Here is a 22,821-nt window from a genome sequence, read left to right on the forward strand (position 1 = left end):
AATTGGTCACCAGGTGGCGCGTTCAGCTCTGAGCAGACTTCGGATTCCCTCCACCAAGGCCATCTGATAATAATGCAGCCAAGAAGCAAGGTGGGGGGGGGGGGCAACTCAAAAAAAAAAAAAAAAAAAAGTTAGAGATTCGGGTTTAGCCAATAGCCACTGCTCTGTGGTCCAGAGAAGCCAGGGCAGGCCAAGACTTACTTAGTGTCTCTTTCAAGGACGCAGCTCATGGGAAAAGCCAAGACTCAAGATAGTCTAAAATGTAGCTGATTCACGGTCCCTAGCTATCCCATGGTCCCCAGCTATCCCAAGGTCAGAGCTGGGGACACAAAGCAATAATTCCTCTGAATAATCCATGGAAGGCCGTCCTGACATACTGGAGACAGTCACTTTTGCGCAGTGTCCACCACGGGGAATAGACCCCCAAACCCTGATTTGGGGAATCTTCCTTAAAATACTTCCTTTCACTCTTTTCCCTGTGTAGCCTTGGCTGTCCCAGAATTTGCTCTGTAGACCAGGCTGGCTCTTCCTCCAGGTAGGGTGTGGAGACTGAACCAGGCTGCAGCTTTTTCATCTCCAAGCCTTCTTGGGGGTCCCCCTACTGCCATATTCATTACTGTTCTTCTCTCGATTGCTTTTTGCACTTAACACATTTGGGGGCTTCTTCATGCTACCTCGAGTGAGGCCAGCTGGTGCTCTGTGAAGGCTGCATCCTTTTCCAGAGTGGAGCTGACGGTGAAGCGGTTTTCCTCACATGGTCAAGTGGCCACTCCTGTGACAGTCATCTGCCTTTCCCTCAGGGTTGAGGGGTTCAGATTGTACCCGAAGGTGGAGATTCCCTGGCCTCTGACTTTAGCACCTCAGCACTTCTGACCTTCCCACAGACCCTCTTCAGTCTCAGGTCATTCTCCACAGTGCGGAGCTGCACAACAGCTACTCTAAAGAATGTCACAGAGTGAACAATGACCCTTAGAAACAGTCACTCGGCAAGGCATGTGGGAACCAGTGCCCTCCCTAAGTGTTGCCCAAGGTCGGCTTATCACAGCCCTTCTGAACTCTGCCCTACTGTTTTTTATTTCTAGAAGCTTCCAGGTGCACACATCTGATTACGTTCTACCTCTCCCCTCCACAGGGAGCTGAGGGTGAAAGGCCCCACCCTCTAACGTTGCTTTGGGGACCACCTTCCATCCTAAATCCAGCCAGCTAACACAATTGAAAAAACAAAATGGGCTGGAGAGATGGCTCATAGGTTAAGAGCACTGGCTGCTCTTCCAGAGGTTCTGAGTTCAAATCCCAGCAACCACATGGTGGCTCACAACCATCTGTAATGGGATCTGATGCCCTCTTCTGGTGTGTCTGAGGACAGCTACAGTGTACTCACATACATTAAATAAATAAATAAATCTTTAAAACAAAAAACAAAAAACAAAACCAACCAAATAAACAACAACAACAAAAAAACCCCAAAAAACAAAACAACAACAACTCACTTGTTACTCTGATCTCAGGAATTTTGTGCCAGGAAATAGGACAAAGGCCAAATGTCTATTCACAATGTGGCATGGGCAGGTTCTCAGAAGAGATGGTACCAGACCCAAGCAAACATGCAGGACGCCTCCCTAGATCCCACCCCCCCCCCAAAGATTTTGCTCCAGCAGCTGTGTGCAAACCCAGCCTTCCCCCAAATCCCCATGTCCGAGGAAGTGCTACAGGTTGCGGAGAAGAGACTTAAAAGCCCACATCTGGCCAGGGGTGTAGCTCAGCAGAGAAAACGCTTAGCTTGGGCAACAGACATCCTGGTTTCTATCCCCAGCACTGCATAAACCAAGGATAATGGGGCACCTCCCGTGCGCTGCCCCTGTACCTTGTAGTGGGGGTGGGAGGATGTGAAGGTTGGGTTCATCTCGGCTACATACCAAGTTCAAGGCCAACCCAGGATATGTGAGACCACTAGAATTTTAAATGATCTAATTAAGGGCAGTGCCAGAGATAGAACCCAGGCTGGTACAGATGCTGGGTAAGTCCTGTACCACTGAGCTTCCCCACTGTGAGATACTAGGCTGGAACTATTTGTTTGCTTGTTTGAGACAGGGTCTCTGTCCATAGCCCTGGCTGGCCTCGAACTCACAGAGATCCACCTGCTGGGTTTAAAGACCTGTGCAACTATGGTGACTCCATGAAGTGAAACCACACTTCATTTGCCATTAACGCTGGCATTAGACCCCAAATTTTTACATGAAAATATGTACCTGTTGTTCCCCATGAGACCTTCTGAATATAGCACACATTCCTAATTGACTCTCAAGAGAATTAAAGATTTTACTTTGTGGTGTGTGTGGTGTGGTGTGTGTGTGTGTGTGTGTGTGTGTGTGTGTGTGTGTGTGTGTGTAGATGCCCGGAAGTCCAGAACAGAGCAGGGTGCCAGGCTGTTTGGAGCTGGAGTTACAGGTGGTGATTAGCCACCTGGTGTGGGTGCTGGGTTCACTAGAAAAGCAGGGTGCAGTGGTAATTCTGAGTTGTCTCCCCAGGCCCTCCGAAGAGGAGCAAGTGAAAAATCTTCATCTTCCTCCCAACTGAGAAACATGAAGCACCCCATCCACATCACCAAATTCTTGTCTAAAACAAGAAATCCAAGCTTCACAACCCCTCAGGGGTCGCATACCAGATACCCTGCATGTCCCATATCTATGTTACGATTCAGAAGAGTATCGAAATTAGTTATGAAGTAGCAACAACAATAATGTTATGGTTGGGGGACACTACAGCATGAAGAACTGTACTAAAGGGTCGCAGCGTTAGGAAGGGTAAGGTCCTTTGGGTACTAAAGTCACTAATGACCGTGAATGAAGTCATCTGAGTCAGCAGCCGCTGAGGACTTTGTCACTGCTCTGAGGATTGGGCCAGGCTCCATGTGTTCCTCAGTGTCTCTATTTAAGTACCTTGAACTTCTGGACGGATATCAATGACAGTCCCCCCCCCTCCCACTTCAACCCTCTAAAACCAGTCTGGGAGGCTACAGTAAATTCAAGGTTGCTGTGTTCAGATAAATTCCAGATGCTTCATTTCTGGAGGACACAGAACGTTCTGGTAAATTCAAAAGGTTTTAATAAACGCCGCGAATGGAGACTGCTTTAATTAAGTGGCCGGTATCACGTGCAGTTTTTATTAGTCACGCATCTGTGCCAGGTGTTCGCCAAGACAGCATGAACTTTTGTCCCTTCAGTTGAGGAGAAGATGTCTGCAATGGTGGGAGACATGGTTCATACCCCACGATGTAAGGGAAGACAAACACCTAGACACAGACAGTGTTTTCACCTCAGTCCGGCCCCAAATCTCCCCATCAGCATTCAGGAGGCTGATGAAGGAGAGGATTCTGAGTACTAGGTCAGCCTGGGCTAGACAGTGGGACTTTGAAACAAACAAACAACAACAACAACAAAAAAAAAATCCAAATCAATCCAAATCAGGGGCCAGCAAGATGGCTCAATGGGTAAAGGCTGCCAAATCTGATAACCTTTGTTTGATCCATGCCCCACACGGCACAGGTTGTCCTCTGCTCCCACCTGTTCACATGCCCCTCCCCATAAATAAATAATAAATACGTGGAACTTCAAAAACCCAAAGAAGCAAGAAATGGTGGTGGTACACACCTTTCATCCAGAGACAGAAGCACATAAAGCTTTGCGAGTTCAAAGCCAGCCTGGTCTACACAGAGACCTAGAGGTTAGCCAAGGCTACATGGTTAGACCTTGTCTTAAAAAAATTTTTTTTAAAGAGAGGCAAGCGGGCAACTGGGGTTGGCTACACAATGCAGTCCACAAGAGATGGGGTATTGGGATAGACGCCCCCCTCTGTGGAATTCATGGCCTGGAATAGAACCAGGCTGAAAGCTGCAGGGGTCCCCTTGCTGTGAGATGATCATCCTAAACTTTGAGCCTTAAGACAACACAGATTTGTCACCCCCTGGTATCTGACTCAGCAGTTTGGCCATGACTCAGCTGGGTCCACTGTTGACCCAGAGCCTTTCAAGAAATTGTCTAAGGCAGTGACTATCACCCTCCCTAATGCTGCGACCCTTAAATACAGTTCCTTATGTTGTGGTGACACCCAACTGTGAACTTATTTTTGTGGCCACCTCTTAATTTTAATTGTGACATTGCTGCTGTTATAGCAAATACACAAGTTGAGATCTGCCGCTCTAAAGGGTTGTTAACAGGCTGGGCACTGAACGAAGTACAGACCTGACCTGTTGGGTCTCTGAACAGCCAACTAAATACAAGGAAGGCTCAAGAGTTCTAGGCCAGTTGAACGCTAGCCTGGGCTACATGAGATCCTGTTTGAAAAAGAAATATAAACATTTCCTGACTCTTTCAAAGGAATTTTTGAAAGAAGCCATAGAGAGTCTGGGGTGTGTTTTCAGCAGCTTTGAGATTATTAAGGGTACGCGCGCACACGCACGCGCGTGAACACAGAGTAATCCCGAGAAGTAGGAATGATCCAGGAGACCAACCAGAAGGCAGTTTCCAAACCGCAGCCGGGTCTGGGTCCTGTGTGCGGACCATCAGCTCCTGTGTGCGGAGGTCGTCACCCTCAGACCCTCTGTGACTCACAGTGGCAGCTTCCACAGTTGCCTTTTGCCGACCACCGCGGGGGGAGGAGGAAAAGGGGGAGGGGACAGAGCTTTGATTTCCTCTAAGCCTCCCTTGAGGCCCTTTATGCACCAAAGCCTTACTCCTGAAAGAAGCCGAGCCTGACCAACCAGATCAGTGAACGTCATACCCCACCCACCGATCCAAACAATCCTCGGGTTTGCTGGAGTCTACCAACAGCCAGAACCTTCTGGAGCCACAGGCTGGACCCACAGACTGATAAAGGACCACCCTTAAAAAGCACACGGGCCTTGGATGCGGGTCAACAAATAAATAAAAATAAATAATCTTGCACTGGATACATGACTCAGCGGTTAAGAGCCCTGACTGCTCTTCCAAAGGTCCTGAGTTCAAGTCCCCAGCAACCACATGGTGGCTCACAGCCATCTGTAATGGGATCCGATGCCCTTTTCTGATGTGTCTGAAACGACAGTGTCCTCATATACATAAATAAATAAATCAATTTTTTTCTCTTTCTGTTTCCCTGACTTGTTTTAACACAAGCTATAGTTTTAATGCCCGGCCCTCTCCCTTAGAGTTCAGTCTCAAGTAGCCCATAGCAGTTTGGAGCTCTCTGTGCTTCCAAGATGCCCCTGAACTTCTGACCTGCCTTTACCTCCAGAGTGCTGGGATCTCTGATGTGCTCCACCATACCTGGCTTCTGCTGTCTAAGTTGTATGTTCCAGCCACATCCAAAGCCTATCATTTGTATTTCTAACATTGACTGTGTGTGTGCACCCATTTGTCCACACGCCTGTTTGGGTTTATATGCATATTGTACATGCAGGAGCTGGTAAAGGCCATAGGAGGGAGGCAGGTCCCCTGGAACGGGAGTAACGGGCAGTTGTGAGCTGCCACTGGGGTTCAGAGCCAAAGCCAGGTTCTCTGCAAGAGCAACAGGTAAGCCAAACACTGAGCGACTCTCACACTGACTGACTCTCTACCCTCACCCACTACCCATGCCCCATCATTTTTACCTTAAAGTGCTCCCAGGGGCCAGTATGCTAGAGGTTGGGGCTGAAGTCCACATTTCTTAGTAACAGCTCCTTGAAGGGGATTGTATAACTCCAGTCTTCTCCCTGTAGCCGTAACTATTGCTGGCACCGGCCTCGTAGGGCCACGTGGCATCCGAGGGGTATTTTCATCTCAATCAGTAAAACATTTCCACCTGACTCACTAAGTTCCCAATCTCCATCCCAGTCTGCCCCCGGCTACGGCTACTCTCTGGTCCCAGCAGCGGCCGCGGCTCCCTGATGCGGATTCTGTTCACTTTCCCAGCAACCCGGTAAAATAAAAAACTCTAGAGGCTTGTGATTCATCAATCAGGTTTATATCAATAAATTCCCACTCCACAAAATGTCCACACAGTAAACTCAGAGCCAATGGATATTGGATATAAACTGCCCACCTAGATAAGACAAATTGTCCTGTAATTATCTATCCTTTATAAGATATTCATAGCTATTGAAAGCCACACAGAGGTGGATTATCTTCTTCCTCCATCTTGGCTTCTCCCCCTCCCCCCAATATGTCCAGCCTATCAAAATCTCTATCTCCGCCTATTTTTTTCACTGCCCAATCACAAGCATTGTCTTATCTTGTTCCTGTCCCCACCCCCATATCAACCACGTCCCCCCCATTCATCTGCCCTGATATACACTACCTGCTACACTGGGTTGTGTCACTGTAGATCCCAAAGCAGTAGGAAGACCTGATCACAGACAGAGCCCAGAGAACCCTTTCTTCTCGATAATTTGATTGTCATGGGTATTTGTTATAGTAACACACAGCCAACTGACACCACCCTGAATAGTATCATAAACAATCAGCAAGCACTGAGAGTCTATGCTTGTGCAAGAAGCTCCCTAGAGCCCTCCCCCACCCCCACACATACTGCATCCTTACCTGGATGTTTAGGGCATGTCTCTGGTTCTGGAGAAAGATGAGGGTTCCCACAAACAGGTTCCAGGAGATCTGACTCCCTCTTGCAGCCTTTACAGGCTCCTGTGTGCACACATGCACACAGACAGGGATTCCCAGCTCCTTAGCTCAAGCAAGGAAATGTCACTTCCTTGATGCTCTCTCTCTGTCCCAGATGCTGGAGACAGCTCTCTGCCCACAGAGGGCAACACAAAGTCTCTTCTCCGCTGGGTTTACAGCTTCAGCAGCTTCCTGAGCTATTGAAGGATCAAGGAAAGGAGAAACCTTTACATTCATAAATCATTCACATCCAGACAATTGCTTTAAAATACACATTTTAGGGACCAGAAAGATGGCCGCTCTATTACAGCAAACACTGCTCTTTCACTTCCTAGCATCCACTTCGGAAGGTTCACAACTGGCTGGAACTCCAGCTTAGGGAATCTCATGCCCTATTCTAGCTTTCTTAGGAACACATGTGTGCACTTGATTTCCACACACACACACACACACACACACACACACACACACACGGAAAATAAATGAAAAACTAAAAAACAGTGGTAGTGTTACATTTTTAAAACAGTGTATATAACCCAGGCTAGACTTAGAATCAAGCTTCTCCGATTGGAGCTTACTAAGAACTAGTGTTGCTGGTATAGTCTTTCACAATTGGCTGAAAGCACATTGTTCTTATGTGTGTTCATATGCCCACATGTGTACAGTACTCACACAAGCCAGTAGAGGGCATCGGATCCTTTGGAGCTGGATATAGGCAGTTGTGAGCTGTCTGTCATGCATGCTGGGAATCAAACCCAGGTCCTCTGAAAGAGCAGCATGCGTTCTTAACCACAGAACCATCTGTCTGGCCAGTTTCAATGCACTTTTTTTTTTTTGTTTGTTTTTTGTTTTGTTTCTCACTATGCAACTCTGGCTAGCCTGGAACTTGACCGGGCTGGCCTCAAAAGTCAGAAAGAGAGAGACTGGCTTGTCTTTGCCTCCCAATTAAAAGGGAATTAAAGGCCTGTGTCACCATGCCCAGCTAATAAGCAGTTTTGAGAAGTATTTTTGTTTTAGTCAGATTCCCAACCCTGTAACAAATACCTGAGAAATCAAAGAGAGAAGTCCCCATTGTTCACAGTTCTGTTGGTCCCTGCCTGTCACCAGCCAGCCCCATTGCTCTTGGGCTCTTGGTGAGACAGTTGAATCAACACATGGTGGAATAAAACCAGCCCCCTCATGGTCAGAAGGACACTCTCCCCCATTGCCTAAGACTGCTCAGGAGGCCCTACGTCCCAGAACCACTCAACCTTTAACATATGGGTCTCTGGGGAACTCTTATCTGACCTATAGCAAATTACATATTAGAGAGTGTCTTAGTTTTCGTTTTATCGCTATGAAGAGACACCACGACCAAGGCAGCTTTTATGATGGAAATAACTTAATTGGGGCTGGCTTACAGTTTCAGAGGGTCAGTCCTTTATCATCATGGCAGGAAGCATGGGAGTCTGCAGGGTGATGTGGTGTTGTAGGACCTGAGGGCACTGCATCCTGATGTGAAGACAAGCAGGAGAGACTGTCTTCCACAGACAGCCAGGAGGAAGGTCTCTTCCGCTCTGGGTGGAGCTTAAGCAAAGAACCTTAACCACCCCCCCTTCCCCTGTGAAGCACTTCCTTCAACAAGACCACACCCACTCCAAGGCCACACCCACTGAGGCCACACCTCCTAATAGTGTCACTTCCAATGAGCAAAGCAAATTCAAACCACCACAGTGTTCAAAACAGATTACTCAAAGGAGGTGTTGTGGGTAACATTGTTAAGGTGACAGGATTCAGAATGAGCCTGGCGGGGGGGGCAGGGGTCAAACATCTAGGTAAGTTTATGAAGGAGCTTTTAGACTGGGTAAATTGAGGCGGGAAGACCCATTAATTGTGGACAGCACCATCCCAGTGGTTGGGGTCCTGGACTACATAGAAAAAGGAGACAGTGAGCTGTGTGCCCACTGGCATTTAGTACTACTTCCTGACAACAGGTATGGTGTGAGTGGGTGCCTCGTTACCATGCCTTCTCTGGTGGTCTGTACCTTCAAACTGAGCCAAAATAGACCCTTCCTCTTGTACATTGCATTTCTCATAGCATAAGAGAAAAAAAAATACATTTTTTCCCACGTGGACAGTTTCTTTTTTTAAAAAAAAAAAGTTTAGTTATTTTTAAATCTTAGGCGTTCCGGGAGGGGCAGAGCCTTGGGAGGTCAGAGATCCTCCCACTGTTAACAGGGTCTTTATAAGGGGGTCTTCTCTGGGTCACCATTGTTGTGTTTTATGAAAGGGTAGTGGTGGTGTCATCAAAGGGAGCGTCTGGGCCGGCCTGTGCCTGTGCCAGAAGAGTTCCCTCTGAGAAATAGCATCCAGGAGAGTTTGTTTGGGAACTGGAGGAGAGGGTAGAGGCAGAGAAGGGAGGGGCACAGAGACAAGCAGAAAAAGAGAGAAGAGAGAAGAAGGCACGAGGTCTGAAACCAATATACATATTAGAGGCAGAAAACAAAATTATGTAGGTTCAGAAGTTTGAAACCTCCGTGGTCTTGGTGATTGGGGGAGGGGAATCCCCAAACCAGGGAACTGCAGGGGGGCGGGGGAGGGAAATCCCACCCTCTAGAATATGTAATATGGGAAATTTAGGCTATCGATTGACAGGGGTACTTTTCTGGATGGAGTCCATTTGACCCATGAGAGGTAGATTTGAGTGGGTGTCCTGGAGCTTACAAGAATCTTCTCAAGTTTACAAAAGAGACAGTTATACCTGAGTTCCCTGGCACCATTGGTATAATAGAAGGAAACATGGGCTCTCACAAGTTTCCTCTGACCTCTATACTTGGACCTGTGGCAAGCAAGTCCAGTATCTCACCCCCATACACACATCTAATTAATAAATAAATGAAAAAAATCGGTGAAAGCCAGGCCTTGGTGGCCCAGGTCTTTAACCCCAGCATTCAGAACGCAGCAGGCAGAGCTCAACAGAGCAGATTCCAGGACAGGCATGTCTACAGAACATCCCTGTGTCGAACACAACAACAAAACCCCAAACCAACCGACAGGCAAATAAGGGTACAGGGCCTCTGTATTCTATTAGCAGCACACTGTAAATAAAAACTTAGGTCCATCCATTTCTGACTTCCGGTCTTCGGAGGCTGCTGGCATCCAACTGCAAAGCTGGCGATGGCTGGTCCAGCTCTGCTTACCTTCCCTCAGTCTGGTCCTGTCAATCACACATTCCATTTCTCTTTCAGGAGCCCCTGGGATGACCTGGGAGCCACCCAGGAAATACCCACATTCTGAGGCTATTGACTGGCAACCTGAATTCCACTTTGTTTCATAAAGTCACGCTGCCGGTAAAAGACCTTGTTCCGGGCCTGAGAAAAGCAGCCGCCACCTTCAGAATCTTAGCGGTTGCTACTTGCAAGCTTCTATGAAGATGGATGGGGCTTGTAGTATGTTGACATTCACTCATAGAAAGCGGGGTTGTCAGTGAGGCCTCAACCTAGAACCAGCCATTCCTCCCAGCCATGTGTATGCAATTCTGCTCAAATTTACAGACACACCAGCTGGAAGGTTAACTGAAGAGAGGTTCCAGTGTGGGCGTTTAGGGAGCGACGGGAGGCCGTCATCTGTGCAGAAACTTGCACAACTGCTGCTTTGGAGTCGCCCGCACTCCACAGTTAAACCCATCACACTCACTGATTCCCGAGAGGTTGAATTTCATAGGCATTTAAAGAACTTTTCAAACAACAAAAGATAACGCAAGGAAAAAACCAGGCTCGTTTGAAGGGATGCAAGGGCCAAAGCATGACCTTATCACAGGGAATTGCGAAACGGAGCAAAGTGTCCTTCAAATGCAAAGGAGAAGCAGCCACATTAATCTGCACCGTAGCCTTGCACACAGGCCTGCAGGCACCACGCGGGAAGCTTCGCGGTGACCCTGGCGCTCGGACCGCCCGGCTCAGGCTCAGCCAATCAGAGAACTAAGGGGCGTAACCTGATCTGCGGTTGGTGGGACGGCGGCGGCCAACTGCGCAAGCGCCTTGCTTTAACAGCACACGGGACTCGGCGCGCGTGTGTCTTCTTCCGTCTCCTCGTCGCCATGGCCGTCGACATCAGCCAGTGGACCGGGCCGCTGAGCCTTCAGGAGGTAGACGAACAGCCCCAGCACGCCCTGAAGGTCGAGTACGGCGAGGTGACGGTGAACGAGCTGGGGAAAGTGCTGACGCCCACCCAGGTACTGTGTGGGCCCGCCGGCGGAGAGACTGGGGGCCTTGGGGTTGGGGGACAGAGGGGCGGAGTAGGCCTCGAGCCCAGGGTCTCGAGCTCAGCCCTAGCTACTGGATGGGAGCGCCACCAGACAATCGGAGGCCTCTTACGTAACCTTCTAATGTCCCGAGCTTGCAGTCACCCCCCAGGGAGCAGCAGCCTGCACTTAAAAAGGCTCCAGGGCCAGCGCCTTCCCATTACCTGTGTTGCTCGTGGGGGTGGGGATGGCGGTGGCGTTGGGATGCTGAAGCTCAGAAGCGGTTCCCAGCTCCGAGAAACTGGGTCTAACCGCTCTCTTTAGGTATTTAGAGCGCAGGGTTTCGGAATGGTGACCTGGGAGTTTCCATCCGGAGTCCTGGCTAGTTTCCATTGTCTCAAACTTTGTACACGTCCTTGAGCGCTCTCGGTTTTTCTGAAGGCAGATTGCACCTCAGCTGACCCCAAGTGGCCCCCTGTTGGCCACCATATTTAAAGGCATCAAGTAGCCCAGGACCCTAGGAGGTTGTGGAGGAGGATCCGTTGCCACTGTTGGACTCTGTTAACAACGTGGGAAGTGTTGAGGTTGTGGTGTGTGTTACATGAAGCCCTGACTGGCCTTGAACTCAGAGATCTGCCTGCTTAATTATGTGTGAGAACGAGCAGGGAACTGTGGAGGTCAGAAGAGGCATCAGATCCCCTGGAGTTGGAGTTGCAGGTCTTCCACCCCCTACACACACACACACACACACACACCCCGTTTGCAAGAGTTCTTGGGGCTGAGCCGTCTCTCCAACCCCAAGCTTTGGGCTTTTAGTGGAGCCCATACTCAGGAATTTCCACAAATCTGCATTTGGTGAAACTACTACAAACTATTTTTTTTTTTTTTTTTTTGTCTCAGTAGTAAAATAAATTAATAAAAGAAAATAATGACCTTCATGTTTTAACCCCAAACTGGTTCCTTCCTGCAGGTTAAGAGTAGGCCCAGCAGCATCTCATGGGATGGCCTTGACCCAGGGAAACTCTACACTCTGGTCCTCACAGACCCGGATGCTCCCAGCAGGAAGGACCCCAAATTCAGGCCAGTTGGGGAAAAGGTGGGGAGAGGTTATCATCCAGATATGACTTAGTCTGGTGGAAGTCCCTGCTAGACAGGGACACATAGCCCTCCTGGGGTAACAGCTTGGTTTTTAGTGGTGGGGAGAAAGCCTGGGGCTTCATGCAAGACAGGCTGAGACAACCCGAGCCACATCCTCAGCACCAGGAACAGGTTCTCTCGGTGTGCAGCCCTCGCGCTTCTGACTTCTAGTATATCGTCTGCCTGGTGCAGCCCAGCATGGGGAATGCTTGGTGTGCCCCCACTGGCTGGTGCTCATGATCTCCTGTTCTCTGCCTCTCCAGGGAGTGGCACCATTTCCTGGTGGTCAACATGAAGGGCAATGACATTAGCAGTGGCACTGTCCTCTCGGATTACGTGGGCTCTGGGCCTCCCAGAGGCACAGGTGAGGAAAGGCCATCTTTGGGGAAGCAGGGGTGGGGTGGAGTGGGTGGGGGGCCTGCTTGCTTTCGTACAGTCAGCCTGTAGGATTGTGGGGGCCAAAACTTTGGTTCTGATGGGTGGCCCTCTGTAGAACCACTTCTTGGACTCATAGAGAGGTGTGTCTATGTATAATTTCTGGTGGATCTGAAACATCAAAGCCAAGGCCTCACACTAGGCAAGCTCTCTGTCGCTGGGCTGGCAGAGAGGGCAAGGAGGGCTGTAGGAAGCTTGGAGTGGGTTTTGGGGAGCACTGTGGGTCCAACGAAGTTGAGCCCCCTTGTGATCCTGAAAGTTTCTGATCCTATAAACAGGAAGCAAACACTTTTCATACTAATGCCAAAGATTGACTTTTATATCTCTTTATAACTCTCCCTTTCTCCCCAAAACGTGGCTGGTGTTGAGATTCTATAAACCCCGCCCCACAGTTGCCTGACACTATAAAAGGGGCTGTGCACCTCCATGGAACATATATCCTCTTCTCTCTTCATCTTTTTCCTAACATTCTATAAAAACAACAGCTGGGTACTGTGAGAAGATGTAGAAGACAGTAGTGAGCCACATTGAACACACACACACACACACACACATTCTCTCTGTGTGTTTTGTGTTGACATGGAATGTGAGAGTCAGTCCCACAATGCTCCTCAAGTCTTATAAGCGCCCCTGAAGCTGGTGGGAGACACAGTTACTGCTGGTTGTTTGTTACACGGTGTTCCTTTTCACTGGAACAAAGCCACCTCAATGGTGGGATGTGCTTGGCAGAATGCCAGCTTCTGTGCATTGTCTGCTGAGAACTTGCTGGAATAATGAGTGTCCAAAAAGGACGAGGACCATTGCTCATGGCTCATCTTGTATCCGTAGGCCCAGAAGCTTCCAGGTGCTTTAAAGGCTTCTCAGTATTCATAAGAGACAAGTTTCCTGGGGACTCTTTAAGGTTCTCCAGGGCACCTACAAAAGCGGGCGATTTAATTATAGGTGGAAGACACTGGGGAGTAGAGCAACTCTCCTGAGTAGGAGCTGTGCTCTGCTTTGAAGAATAAAACCCTAGTCGCTTTTGGGTGTGCGGAAAGTTTAGCTTGCATGATAAACTGGTGTGTTGGAAGGTTTCAGGCAGAGGATTTGAGGTACACACATCTGGTCACCCCAGGTGGACCAAGGCTCTTCCTGTCACCCTTAAGATCTTAGAGTAGGTTTTGTTCCTGTCTCCTGGAGCTCAGCATTTTCTGATACAGGTCTCCATGGGTTGCTTTGGACAAGGCCCCATGTTCCTGTAGGCAGAGTGGGCGGGGTGTGAGTTACCCTGATTCTGGTGTGGGTTATGAGTTCATTTCCTTTCATTAATTAGTATTCCCTGTCATGTTGTACTTCATAGTCCGTCTTCCTCTCACAGGACACTTGGGCTGTGGTCAGGATGTGGGTGTCATGAATAGAGCCACTGTGTGCCTTCTGCATTCCCAGGCAGGGGTTTCCAGAGATGTCCTTTCATAGATGCTCTTTTTGTAGGTGTCCCAGGTCTAGGAAGTGCTCTGGAGTCCTACAGAATGGACATTTTATACTCTGACCAGCTCATGTAAGGTTTCTATGAGTCTGTGTGCCTTGTAGCTCACTGGCAGTTTCCTTGTTGAGCACTTTGATGGTGGCCATTTCTGTTTTACTGTGTCCTCATACATGTAAATAGCATTACATACTTCATGTAGCCCAGCCTGTCCTTGAACTTGTAGGGTAGTTGAGAGTGATCCAGAACTCCTGATCCGAGTTCTGGGATTATAGGTGTGCACCACTACACTCTGGTGTATGTTCTGTGTGGAAAACCAGGCTGAGGATTTGTGAATGTTAGGCAAGAGCATTCCCAACTGGGGTGCACCCCACCCCAACACTTACTGTCTGGCTGGTTCTCACCTCTCCTACAGGTCTCCACCGCTACGTCTGGCTGGTGTACGAGCAGAAACAGCAGCTGACCTGTGACGAGCCCATCCTCAGCAACAGGTCTGGAGACAACCGTGGCCAGTTCAAGGTGGAGGCCTTCCGCAAGAAGTATGGCCTGGGAGCCCCCGTGGCAGGCACATGTTACCAGGCAGAGTGGGATGACTATGTACCCAAGCTGTATGAGCAGCTGTCTGGGAAGTAGGGGTGCTGCAGAGTATGCCAGCAGACCCAGCGACCCCCACAGTATTGTCAAGTTGTGTAAAGTGTGCCGTTGTCTCCCATCCTTCCTTCCTACCCTCCCATAGGGCGTTCTCAGCTGTGCTAGGATAGAGGGTGAGGGTGTCTTCCCGCTGCTGCCATCATGAGTCTGGAAGGTCACATCCCCGTTTCTGTTTGACTGAGTTTAGGCTCCATCTGGGGAGGTGTCTGGTGTTCTGATGGAGTCGTTCTATCGTTGATTTAAGAGCAACACTGAGAGAACACTGCCGGGATCAGGTCCCCAGAGGAGAGCAGGGCTAGTGTTGCCTGGAAGTGGAGACTTTGTCCAGAACAGGCCCAGGGACATCTTTTGAGGTAGGCTTTTAGGACCCTGTCCCCTGACTGAGACAACCCAAGACTCCCATCTCAGCTGAGTCCTGACTCTCCAGGTCAGGTGGCTGAATAGGTATCAATGTCCCTCCAACAAGAACAGTGCTGCTGTGTGGAGGTGTGGCTGTGGAGCGAGACCCTGTTAAGCCCCTCGCTTCTCAGTGGGGTAAGCAAAAGTCACCAGAATTGCTGGGTGTGTTAATCCTCATCAAATACAAATAAAAGTCATTGCATTCAGACATCCGAGTATTTCCCTTACTGTGTTTGGGTTCTGGACAGAGTGAAAGCCCTCTGAGGTCAGGTGTGGTGGCATAGGCCTTTGGTCCAGCACTTGGGAGGCAGAGGCAGGTGGACCTCTGAGTTTTAGGCCAGCCTGGATTACTTAGGGAGATACTAAATCAAACAACAACAACCAGGTGCTCCCAGGCTGCAGGCTCACCTGGAAATGGTGGGTTAGGCCTGTGATCCCAGCATTTGAAGAGCTGAATCGAAGTATTGCGTGAGCTTGGGGGACATCAGGAAAAACGACATCATCAACTCCCAGGTCCTGCATTCAAAGCCCAGGACCCAGATGGAGGAAGGAGAAAACTGACGAGTTTTAATCAGTTGTAATCCTCAGTACTTGGAGCGTGGATAAGCACGAGAGAGTCATTTTAAAGAGAAACTGGTTTGCTCCAGGTCTTTCCTGCCAAAGGAGGAGAGTGTCTGTTGCTTCTGTGCTCTTGTGGCAGACCCGATCAGCAAGAGGAAGCTCTGTCTCCGCTCCTACTTGAGCCCATCACGTTAGGGAGAGCATCACTAGGTGGCCTGGGCAGTGTCTCATACTGCCTGGCAGAGCAGAGGACACAAGAAATGACAAAGTACCTTCCGTTTCAACATTTCCTTGATGGCAGTTCCTGGTGTGGGTTTTCTTCCAGAAGAAACAAAATATACATTATCTTTACATCCTTAAGAGTTAAGTCTTGGTATGAACACTGGATAACACAGTTAGGCAGTTAACAAAAGTTAGCTGGGTGAGGTGACACACACCTTTAATCCCAGCATTTAGGAAGCAAAGGCTAGTAGATCTGAGTTTGAGGCCAGCCTGGTCTGCCGAAGGAGTCCAGGACAGCCAGGGTTTGTTACGTTAGACATCCTGTCTTGAAAAACCAAAAAACTGAGTGTGTCTGTATGTGGTATGTGTGTGTGTCTGTATGTGTGTGTGTATGCCTAAACAGGTACCTATGGAATCCTGAAGGGGGTGAAAGGGTGTGAGATTGTCAAGCTGGAGTTGCAGGTGGTGGGGTGTAGGGAGCTGAACTCAGGTCTGCAGAGCAGTGCATGCTCTTAACCACCGAGCCTTCTTCTCCGCCTGTTCTTTAAAGTTAAAAAAAAAAAGCATCTCTGTTACCTATGTAACTAGTGCAGATGTACACACGTGTGCACATGAATACATGTGTTTATTACAGCACGTGAAAGAGTACAATTTGTGGTAGATGATTCTTTGCTTCCACCTGTGGGTCCCGGGGATCAAACTCAGATTGTCAGGTTTGTCTGCAACACCTTCATCCACTGGGCTGTCTTACTGACCCTAGGCTCTCAACTGGCAAACACTGCTTTATGTGATAGGTCTTCAGTTGAGGGGCTGTCGCTCACATCTGGAACCAGTATTTCCTTTTACAGACGTTCACACCACTGGTGTCTCTTGTTCCATTTCTTTGCTGTCAACAATAGTGCTTCAGCAACGCACCTGCTGTACATGCAAGAAATACTGTGACAAGTTAGTTTTCTGGAGGAGCTGAAGTTTTATCAAACTCCAAGCAATGTGACAGTTAAAATCATGTACTTTTTGTTTTTCGTGTGGTTTCTCTCTCACTAATTGCAAGACGTTAGATTTTGTTCTAAGTGTTAATCTGGGTAAAACAGGAACTAAGGCCCACTCGGCTTCCTCATCCAAACGTGCGGCTGGTGGGGATGGGGTGGGGCAGGATGGCTGAGCAAGTAAAGTGGCTGCCACCAGATCTGACCTTCTACCTGAGTAGTGGTCAGGGACCCGCATGGTGGAGGGGAAGAACGGAGTCTCCAGAGTTGTCCTCTGATCCCCATCTGTGACACACGGTGGATGTAAGCCTGCATATATACACAAAATAAATGGAATGAATGGGGTGGAGTGGAGAGATGGCTCAGTGGTTAAGAGCACTGGCTGTTCTTCCAGAGGTCCTGAGTTCAATTCCCAGCACCCACATAGCAGCTCTCTTCTGGTCTGTAGGCATACAAGCAGACAAAAATCCTGTTAACAATTTGTTTAAAAAAAAAAAAAAAAAGCCCGTGGCAGTGACACCTGTAATCCCAGCATTTGTGAGGCAGAGGCAGATGAATCTCTGAGTTTGAGGCCAGCCTGGTCTACAGAGCAAACTTGGGAAAGACAAGGTTACACAGAGAAACCCCATCTCAAAAAACCAAGAACAAAATAAAACAAACAAACAAAATAAATAAATAAATGATTGAATGGGATATGAGACAGAAGAAGGAAGTGTAGATGTCAGGATTGCTTCTGTTTACCACCTTCCCGAGAGTGGAAGGTCCTGGGATTGGCACAAGAACATTCCTGATGAGATACTGGTTGAAGGGACTTGAGGGGGGCAGAGAGGAGCTATTCTGGATCACGGTTTCAGGTCCACATTCAGAGAGCGGTGATGGGGGCCACGGCTGACTCTGGCAGAATGCTTACTTAGCACAGGAGGCTGAGCTCCAGCACTGCAGGACAGAGAACTGTATGTGATCTCAGCCTGGCTAAGCTGGTCTAAGCAGCCCAGCTCTCGTCAGTAGGATAACACAAACCAGGGCTGGGTAACGCATATGCCTTTAAATCCCAGCCCTCTGGGGAGGTGCGGGTAGGGGAGAGGCAGTCGGATCTCTAAGTTGGAGGCTAGCCTGGTCTACATTGTGAGTTCTAGGGGAAAAACACAACAGAACCCAGAAGATAAAAGAAAGAGAGAAAAGAAAAAAGACAATACTGACAAGAAAGCAAGATCCAATTTTCAATATGCCTGGCTTGCAGAGAGCAAAGGTTATAGGTGTGAGATTGTCCTGACCTCAAAACTATATCCCGGAACTGTAATTACTGTATAGTTATCAGTGAAAGGAACCAGGAGGGGATGGAGGGGCTACAGTGGGACAGTCTCCAGGGGGAGTGGTCTCATGCTTCCTCCATGTGCTTCATGGGGTTCAGTCCTCCTGCCTGAGATCAAAGCTGGCTCTGCACAGTGTGTGTGGCGTCTGCTTCTACAGCTAGGGGCACCCAGGCTGGGCTGGCCTCTCTGAGCATGTCAGACAGCGCTCCTCCATCTCAGTCGAGAAGAAACTGCAGATTCGGCTTTACCTCAGCATACTCTGGGAGGAGCAGCAGCGAGACCCTGGAGCACATTTCCAGGAGGGCCCAGCCCTCAGCGTCATCCCCAGAGGCACCTGGAAGGGAAATCCTGCTACAAGAACACAGCCAGGCGATGTGACGAACACTTTTATTTACAAATATAATTAAAAGCCCTGACAGTTAATCATGCTCTTCCTTGGAACCTGAAAAATGTTTTCTTTTTTAAGTTTTGTTTTGTTTTGTTTTGTTTTAAGTGCATGCAAAAGGAGTGGAGCCTTTTTCTCTTCATCATTTTTTATTGTAAGAAAATACACAGTTTGAAAGGATGAATAATGCAGTATTTATGACCACAGATAGGGGGTGTGGGTAGGGGGAAGGAGAAATAAACAGAGATGATTGGACAGAGAAGACACTGAACTCCAGAGACTGAAGTGGGAGGTGGGCGTGGGGGCGGGGAGGAACAGGAGGAGGAAGTAAAAAAATTTTGATCAGAGAAACAGTTAAAATACAATATGAAAATAAGCAATTCCTCTCCTTAGATTCCCTCTATACACAAAATACATGATTTGCCAAAGCCCAATTTTGTGCTACTGGGATTCTGTGAGCTCCTTAAGTGTATTCGCACCACCTGCAACAGCAGAGGATGCTGGGATACAGTAGACCAGGCCGACGGCAAGGCAAACTCTTGCCGGCAGGTTCTTAAAAACCACAAGATCTCTTCACCCCACCCACCCACCCCGGCCCCAAAATAGTAATAATATGTTACCACTTCATATGTACATCACAATTAGTTCCTGTAAAATGTATCAAATTTTCAATCTTTAATAAAACTTTGTTTTTTTTTAATTCCTGATGAATAAATACCAAAAAAATAAAATAAAATAAAGTTATGCAGCAGCTGGTTAAGGTGTAAGGCTGCGGACTGTCTCTCCCCCTTGGCATGTGTTATTACTTAGGTTTCTTTAGGTATTTGCTTGTTTTCATTTTTTTTTTTTTTTTTTTTTTTTTTGCTTTACTTTCACTGGTTGGTGACAACAAGGGATTGCTCAAAGCAACATCCATCTGTGTTCCATCGCTGTTTGTTGGTTGACAGACCCTAAAACCACCTCCGAGGTTTTCAGCAGAACATCCGGAACCGCATCGGCAGGCACCGCGATGCAGGTGGTGGACGGCAGGGGCGGCCGGGTCTCGGCCAGCACTGAAAGTTGACACGGGGGGAGGAAAGGGCCCCTGATGGAGTAAGAATCAACAGGCACTAGTGCAACACGGTGTCAGGAAGGGAGAGAGAGAAGGATGGGGGGAGGAAAAGAGGGAGGTGGAGGGAGAGAGAGGGAAGGGAGGGAGGGGGAGGGAAAAGGGGGGGAGGGGAAGAGAAAAGGGAAGGAAGGGGGAGGGAGAGAGGGAGGTGAGAGCAGCGCCCGTTAAGATGGGGAATGTAGTTTCGCAGGGTCTGAATTTTTTTGTTTTCTTTTTTTCATTTTTTTTTTTTTGTAAATGGCAAAAAAATTTAATCTCATCTATAGTCCTCCTTAGGAAAATCTAATGTCACCAAATTCCCAAACCCCATTCTGAGGCTCTCCATGTCAAAAGTCTCGGTCTCTCGCTCTTGTCTTTCCAGGAGAATCTTGATCCTCTCACTGCGTTCCTTCTGCAGGGCAGCCAGCTCCTCTTCAATCTGCCCAGGCATACAAGTAGGTCTCAGTGCCAACGCCTGCCCCACAGCAATGAGGGACCCCCCTCCCCACACACCGCACAGGAGTAGGAAATAGCCTAGACCCAAGAGAGGAAGCCCAGTAATAGTGTCTTGGATTTGAACCACTGTGTCTCAGATTTGCTAGAAGTGGAAGAGGGGTGTGGGTGTGGGTCTTGGCAGTGGCAGCCCTGCTATCTGAGCCTGAGATGATCTAAGTCAGGGTCCTCCCTCACTAGGAGAAGAATAAGAAGCGGCCCAGGGAGCTGGAAGACAACGAAGCCTTGTGACTGTGACTTTGCTGTGGAGGGCGGGGTGGGGCGGGGGTGTGTGTAGAGAGAGGGGTGGGGAGGTGGGTGGGGTGGAGATCGGGCTGCTGTGTGGCTGGGGGTTAGGGGAAGTGAGGCTAACAGGTTAAGCAGAGAGAGATCACCAGTGTGAGATGCTGCGTGTGTGTGTGTGTGTGTGTGTGTGTGTGCAAGCGTGTACATGCACTTGTTTGCTTGTGCATGGAGCCCTGAGGGCCACACTGCTGTCCTCAGTCTGTCTTCACCCTGTGTTCTGAGAGAGGGCGTTAGTGAACTTGGATCTTGGGCTTCAGTTAGACTGGCTATCCAGAGTCCCTGGGATCCTCCTGTCTCCACCTCCCTGTGGTTAGGGTTATGAGGTGAGCTGTCCAAATCATGTCCAGTTCTGCTCCTATGGGGACTAGAGGTCTGAAATGAGGCTGGGCCATTTCCCCGGCCCAGCTGGAGATGCTTCGTGTGTATACAAACATGCATGTCTGCTATCTGTCACTCCTCGGGCTCCATCTACCTCGTTTGATGCACCAGGACTTTTCATAGGCCAAGGAGGCTATGCTGGCTGGCCAGTGAGCCCCAAGGAGCCATCTATCTCTGCCTCCCTGTGCTGGGATCCTGAGTGTGCACCACTACACCTGGCTTTTACAATTTTTTTTTTTTAATGTGGGTGTTTGGGGATATCACTTAGGTCTTCCTATTTGCACAGCAAGCATCCTACATCTCTGCCTCAGATGGCCTCTGGGCAGCCATGCTGGCATCCCATAGTTCTTTTGTAAGTGACGTTATTCAGCTGGATAAGATGGCAGGCTTCCTAAGCAGAACCTCAGATGCTTGAATAACATCCATCCTGTGTGTCCCAGGTCTGGGGACAATACCTGCTTCCTTTGGGTACCGGGGGGCAAGTTGAAGGTCTGACCCCTGGTCACTAGAGAGGGCTCCATTCCAAACCTTCCCCTCCCACATCCTGGCCCTACTGCGTGGCTCCTAGGAAACTTCCTACCTTCTGCTCAAGATGCGCCCTGCGCAGGGACACCCTCTGCTCTAGCTTCTGTAGCTCGCGCTCGTGCTGGGCCTCCGTTTGCATCTTGATTTTGCTCTGGTAGGCGTTGAGCAGCTCCATCTCCTGCTGGAGCTGTAGTCTCAAGGCCTGGCATTCTGCCTCTTGCGCCTCGTCTAGCCGTAACTGTGGGTACAGAAGACACACGCGGTGTATAAGGCCGTCCACATGCACTGCTCTGGGGGCAACTGGGAACAGCCTCCTTGCTGGGACTTGGGTGGGACAGAAGGAAGACAGACATTGCAATTATTTGGATTAGAGCCAGTGGGAATTGGCCTGGTCGGCACAGGATTCTAAGAACACATTTCCTTCAGTGCCCGGGCCAGGGATCCTGGGAAGACTGCCCACCTTAGTAGCTAAGCCTGTGCACTCTGGAGGTGACCTGGTGAGCCTGAAGCTAGGCTCTGCTACTCCAGGGTTGGCAGTTTGCTTTATTATTCAGCCTCCTTTGGTCTCCTTCCTTCCTTCCCTCCTTTCCCCAAGAATTCCCATTAAGACTGGTGTGAGTTTTAAATGAAACAGTCCCTATAGTATCCTAGGTTCAAGACTCCACCTATAACACAGTGTCTAACAAACAGCAGATGTTACATCGTTTCGGTTTTGACAAGACTGTCCAAAAAACCATGACAACATAGACATGCTTACTGCTACAGAAGTAACTCCAACAATCACACAGTGTGACAACCAGGCCAGTGTAGCTGTTATGACAAAAAAGCTCATGCTGGTCATGGCCACGCATCTCCCTAGCTGCCAATCCAGAACCCCAGGGGTTCAAAATGTCACCCCTTGAGAGCAGCTGATAACCTCAGGGGGTGTATTTTGCTTTTAAGCGATGAGATCTAGGTCATGGGTGCAGCCTGGCCCAGTTCCTTTTGCTTCTTGGGCACTGCACCTGAGCTTTACATTCGGTACCAAGATGCCCAGATCTTATGTGGACATGGGCCGAGGCCACCTGTCAGAATATGAAGACCAAACATGCTCCCATGTCAGACCGTTACCAGAGCACAGGTTAGCTCCTCTGTCCTAGGCTTGTGTTTGGCTGGGATCGCTGAGGTCAGGGGCCCTGAGTCAGATAGCGTGGCTGCCCCCTTATCTGCACCTTCCTATCCGGGCCCTTCTCCAGTCTCAGCTTCAGCTGACATAGGCCTTCAATAACTGACTATGTGTCCTCCGTACAAGTGACTTTGGGATGTTAAAGCTGCTTGTAGTGTCATCTTTAGTCCTGTGGGAAACACACCATGGAGTTAGGGGAAAGGCATGTCCCCTGAGTCCCTGCATAGGACGTATTCTGTTAGGATCCACTAGAGAGAACAGGTCATTCTCTTCCTGTTTTCCTCCAGGGGACACAGGCAGGGTGGCTATGTCCACAGCCTGCAGCTGGAACAGGTCACAGGTGACCTTGAAATGTTCTGTAGCTCCCAGTGAGGTCTGCTATGTCTTTCCTCCTGACCTGAGACGCTGCTTACCAGGAAAGCAAAATGACGCCCAGCCCTTCTCTACTCTGAGGCATTGGCTG

General features: G+C 49.1%; 2 protein-coding genes across 3 annotated transcripts in view; one reads left to right on the forward strand and one right to left on the reverse strand.

Moving 5' to 3' along the window:
• Window positions 1-10,634: 10,634 nt before the first annotated feature.
• On the forward strand, window positions 10,635-15,136 carry PEBP1 (phosphatidylethanolamine binding protein 1). Its single transcript, XM_080940422.1, has 4 exons — window positions 10,635-10,842; window positions 11,822-11,935; window positions 12,256-12,352; window positions 14,301-15,136. The coding sequence occupies exons 1-4, from the start codon at window positions 10,708-10,710 to the stop codon at window positions 14,516-14,518; spliced, it is 564 nt and encodes a 187-aa protein (XP_080796548.1). The 5' UTR covers window positions 10,635-10,707; the 3' UTR covers window positions 14,519-15,136.
• A 3,875-nt stretch (window positions 15,137-19,011) lies between these two features.
• TAOK3 (TAO kinase 3) overlaps window positions 19,012-22,821 on the reverse strand; it is a 71,901-nt gene continuing 68,091 nt past the window's right edge. For both annotated transcript variants that reach the window (XM_080941355.1, XM_080941354.1), the window contains 2 exons: window positions 21,249-21,431; window positions 19,012-19,931 (listed from right to left, as the gene is read on the reverse strand). In XM_080941355.1, coding sequence (XP_080797481.1) covers window positions 19,770-19,931; window positions 21,249-21,431 — 345 coding nt within the window. In that variant the 3' untranslated portion in view covers window positions 19,012-19,769. The remainder of the gene's footprint in view (window positions 19,932-21,248; window positions 21,432-22,821) is intronic.

This window comes from Micromys minutus, assembly GCF_963924665.1.
Source record: "Micromys minutus genome assembly, chromosome: 29".
Classification (NCBI taxonomy): domain Eukaryota; kingdom Metazoa; phylum Chordata; class Mammalia; order Rodentia; family Muridae; genus Micromys; species Micromys minutus.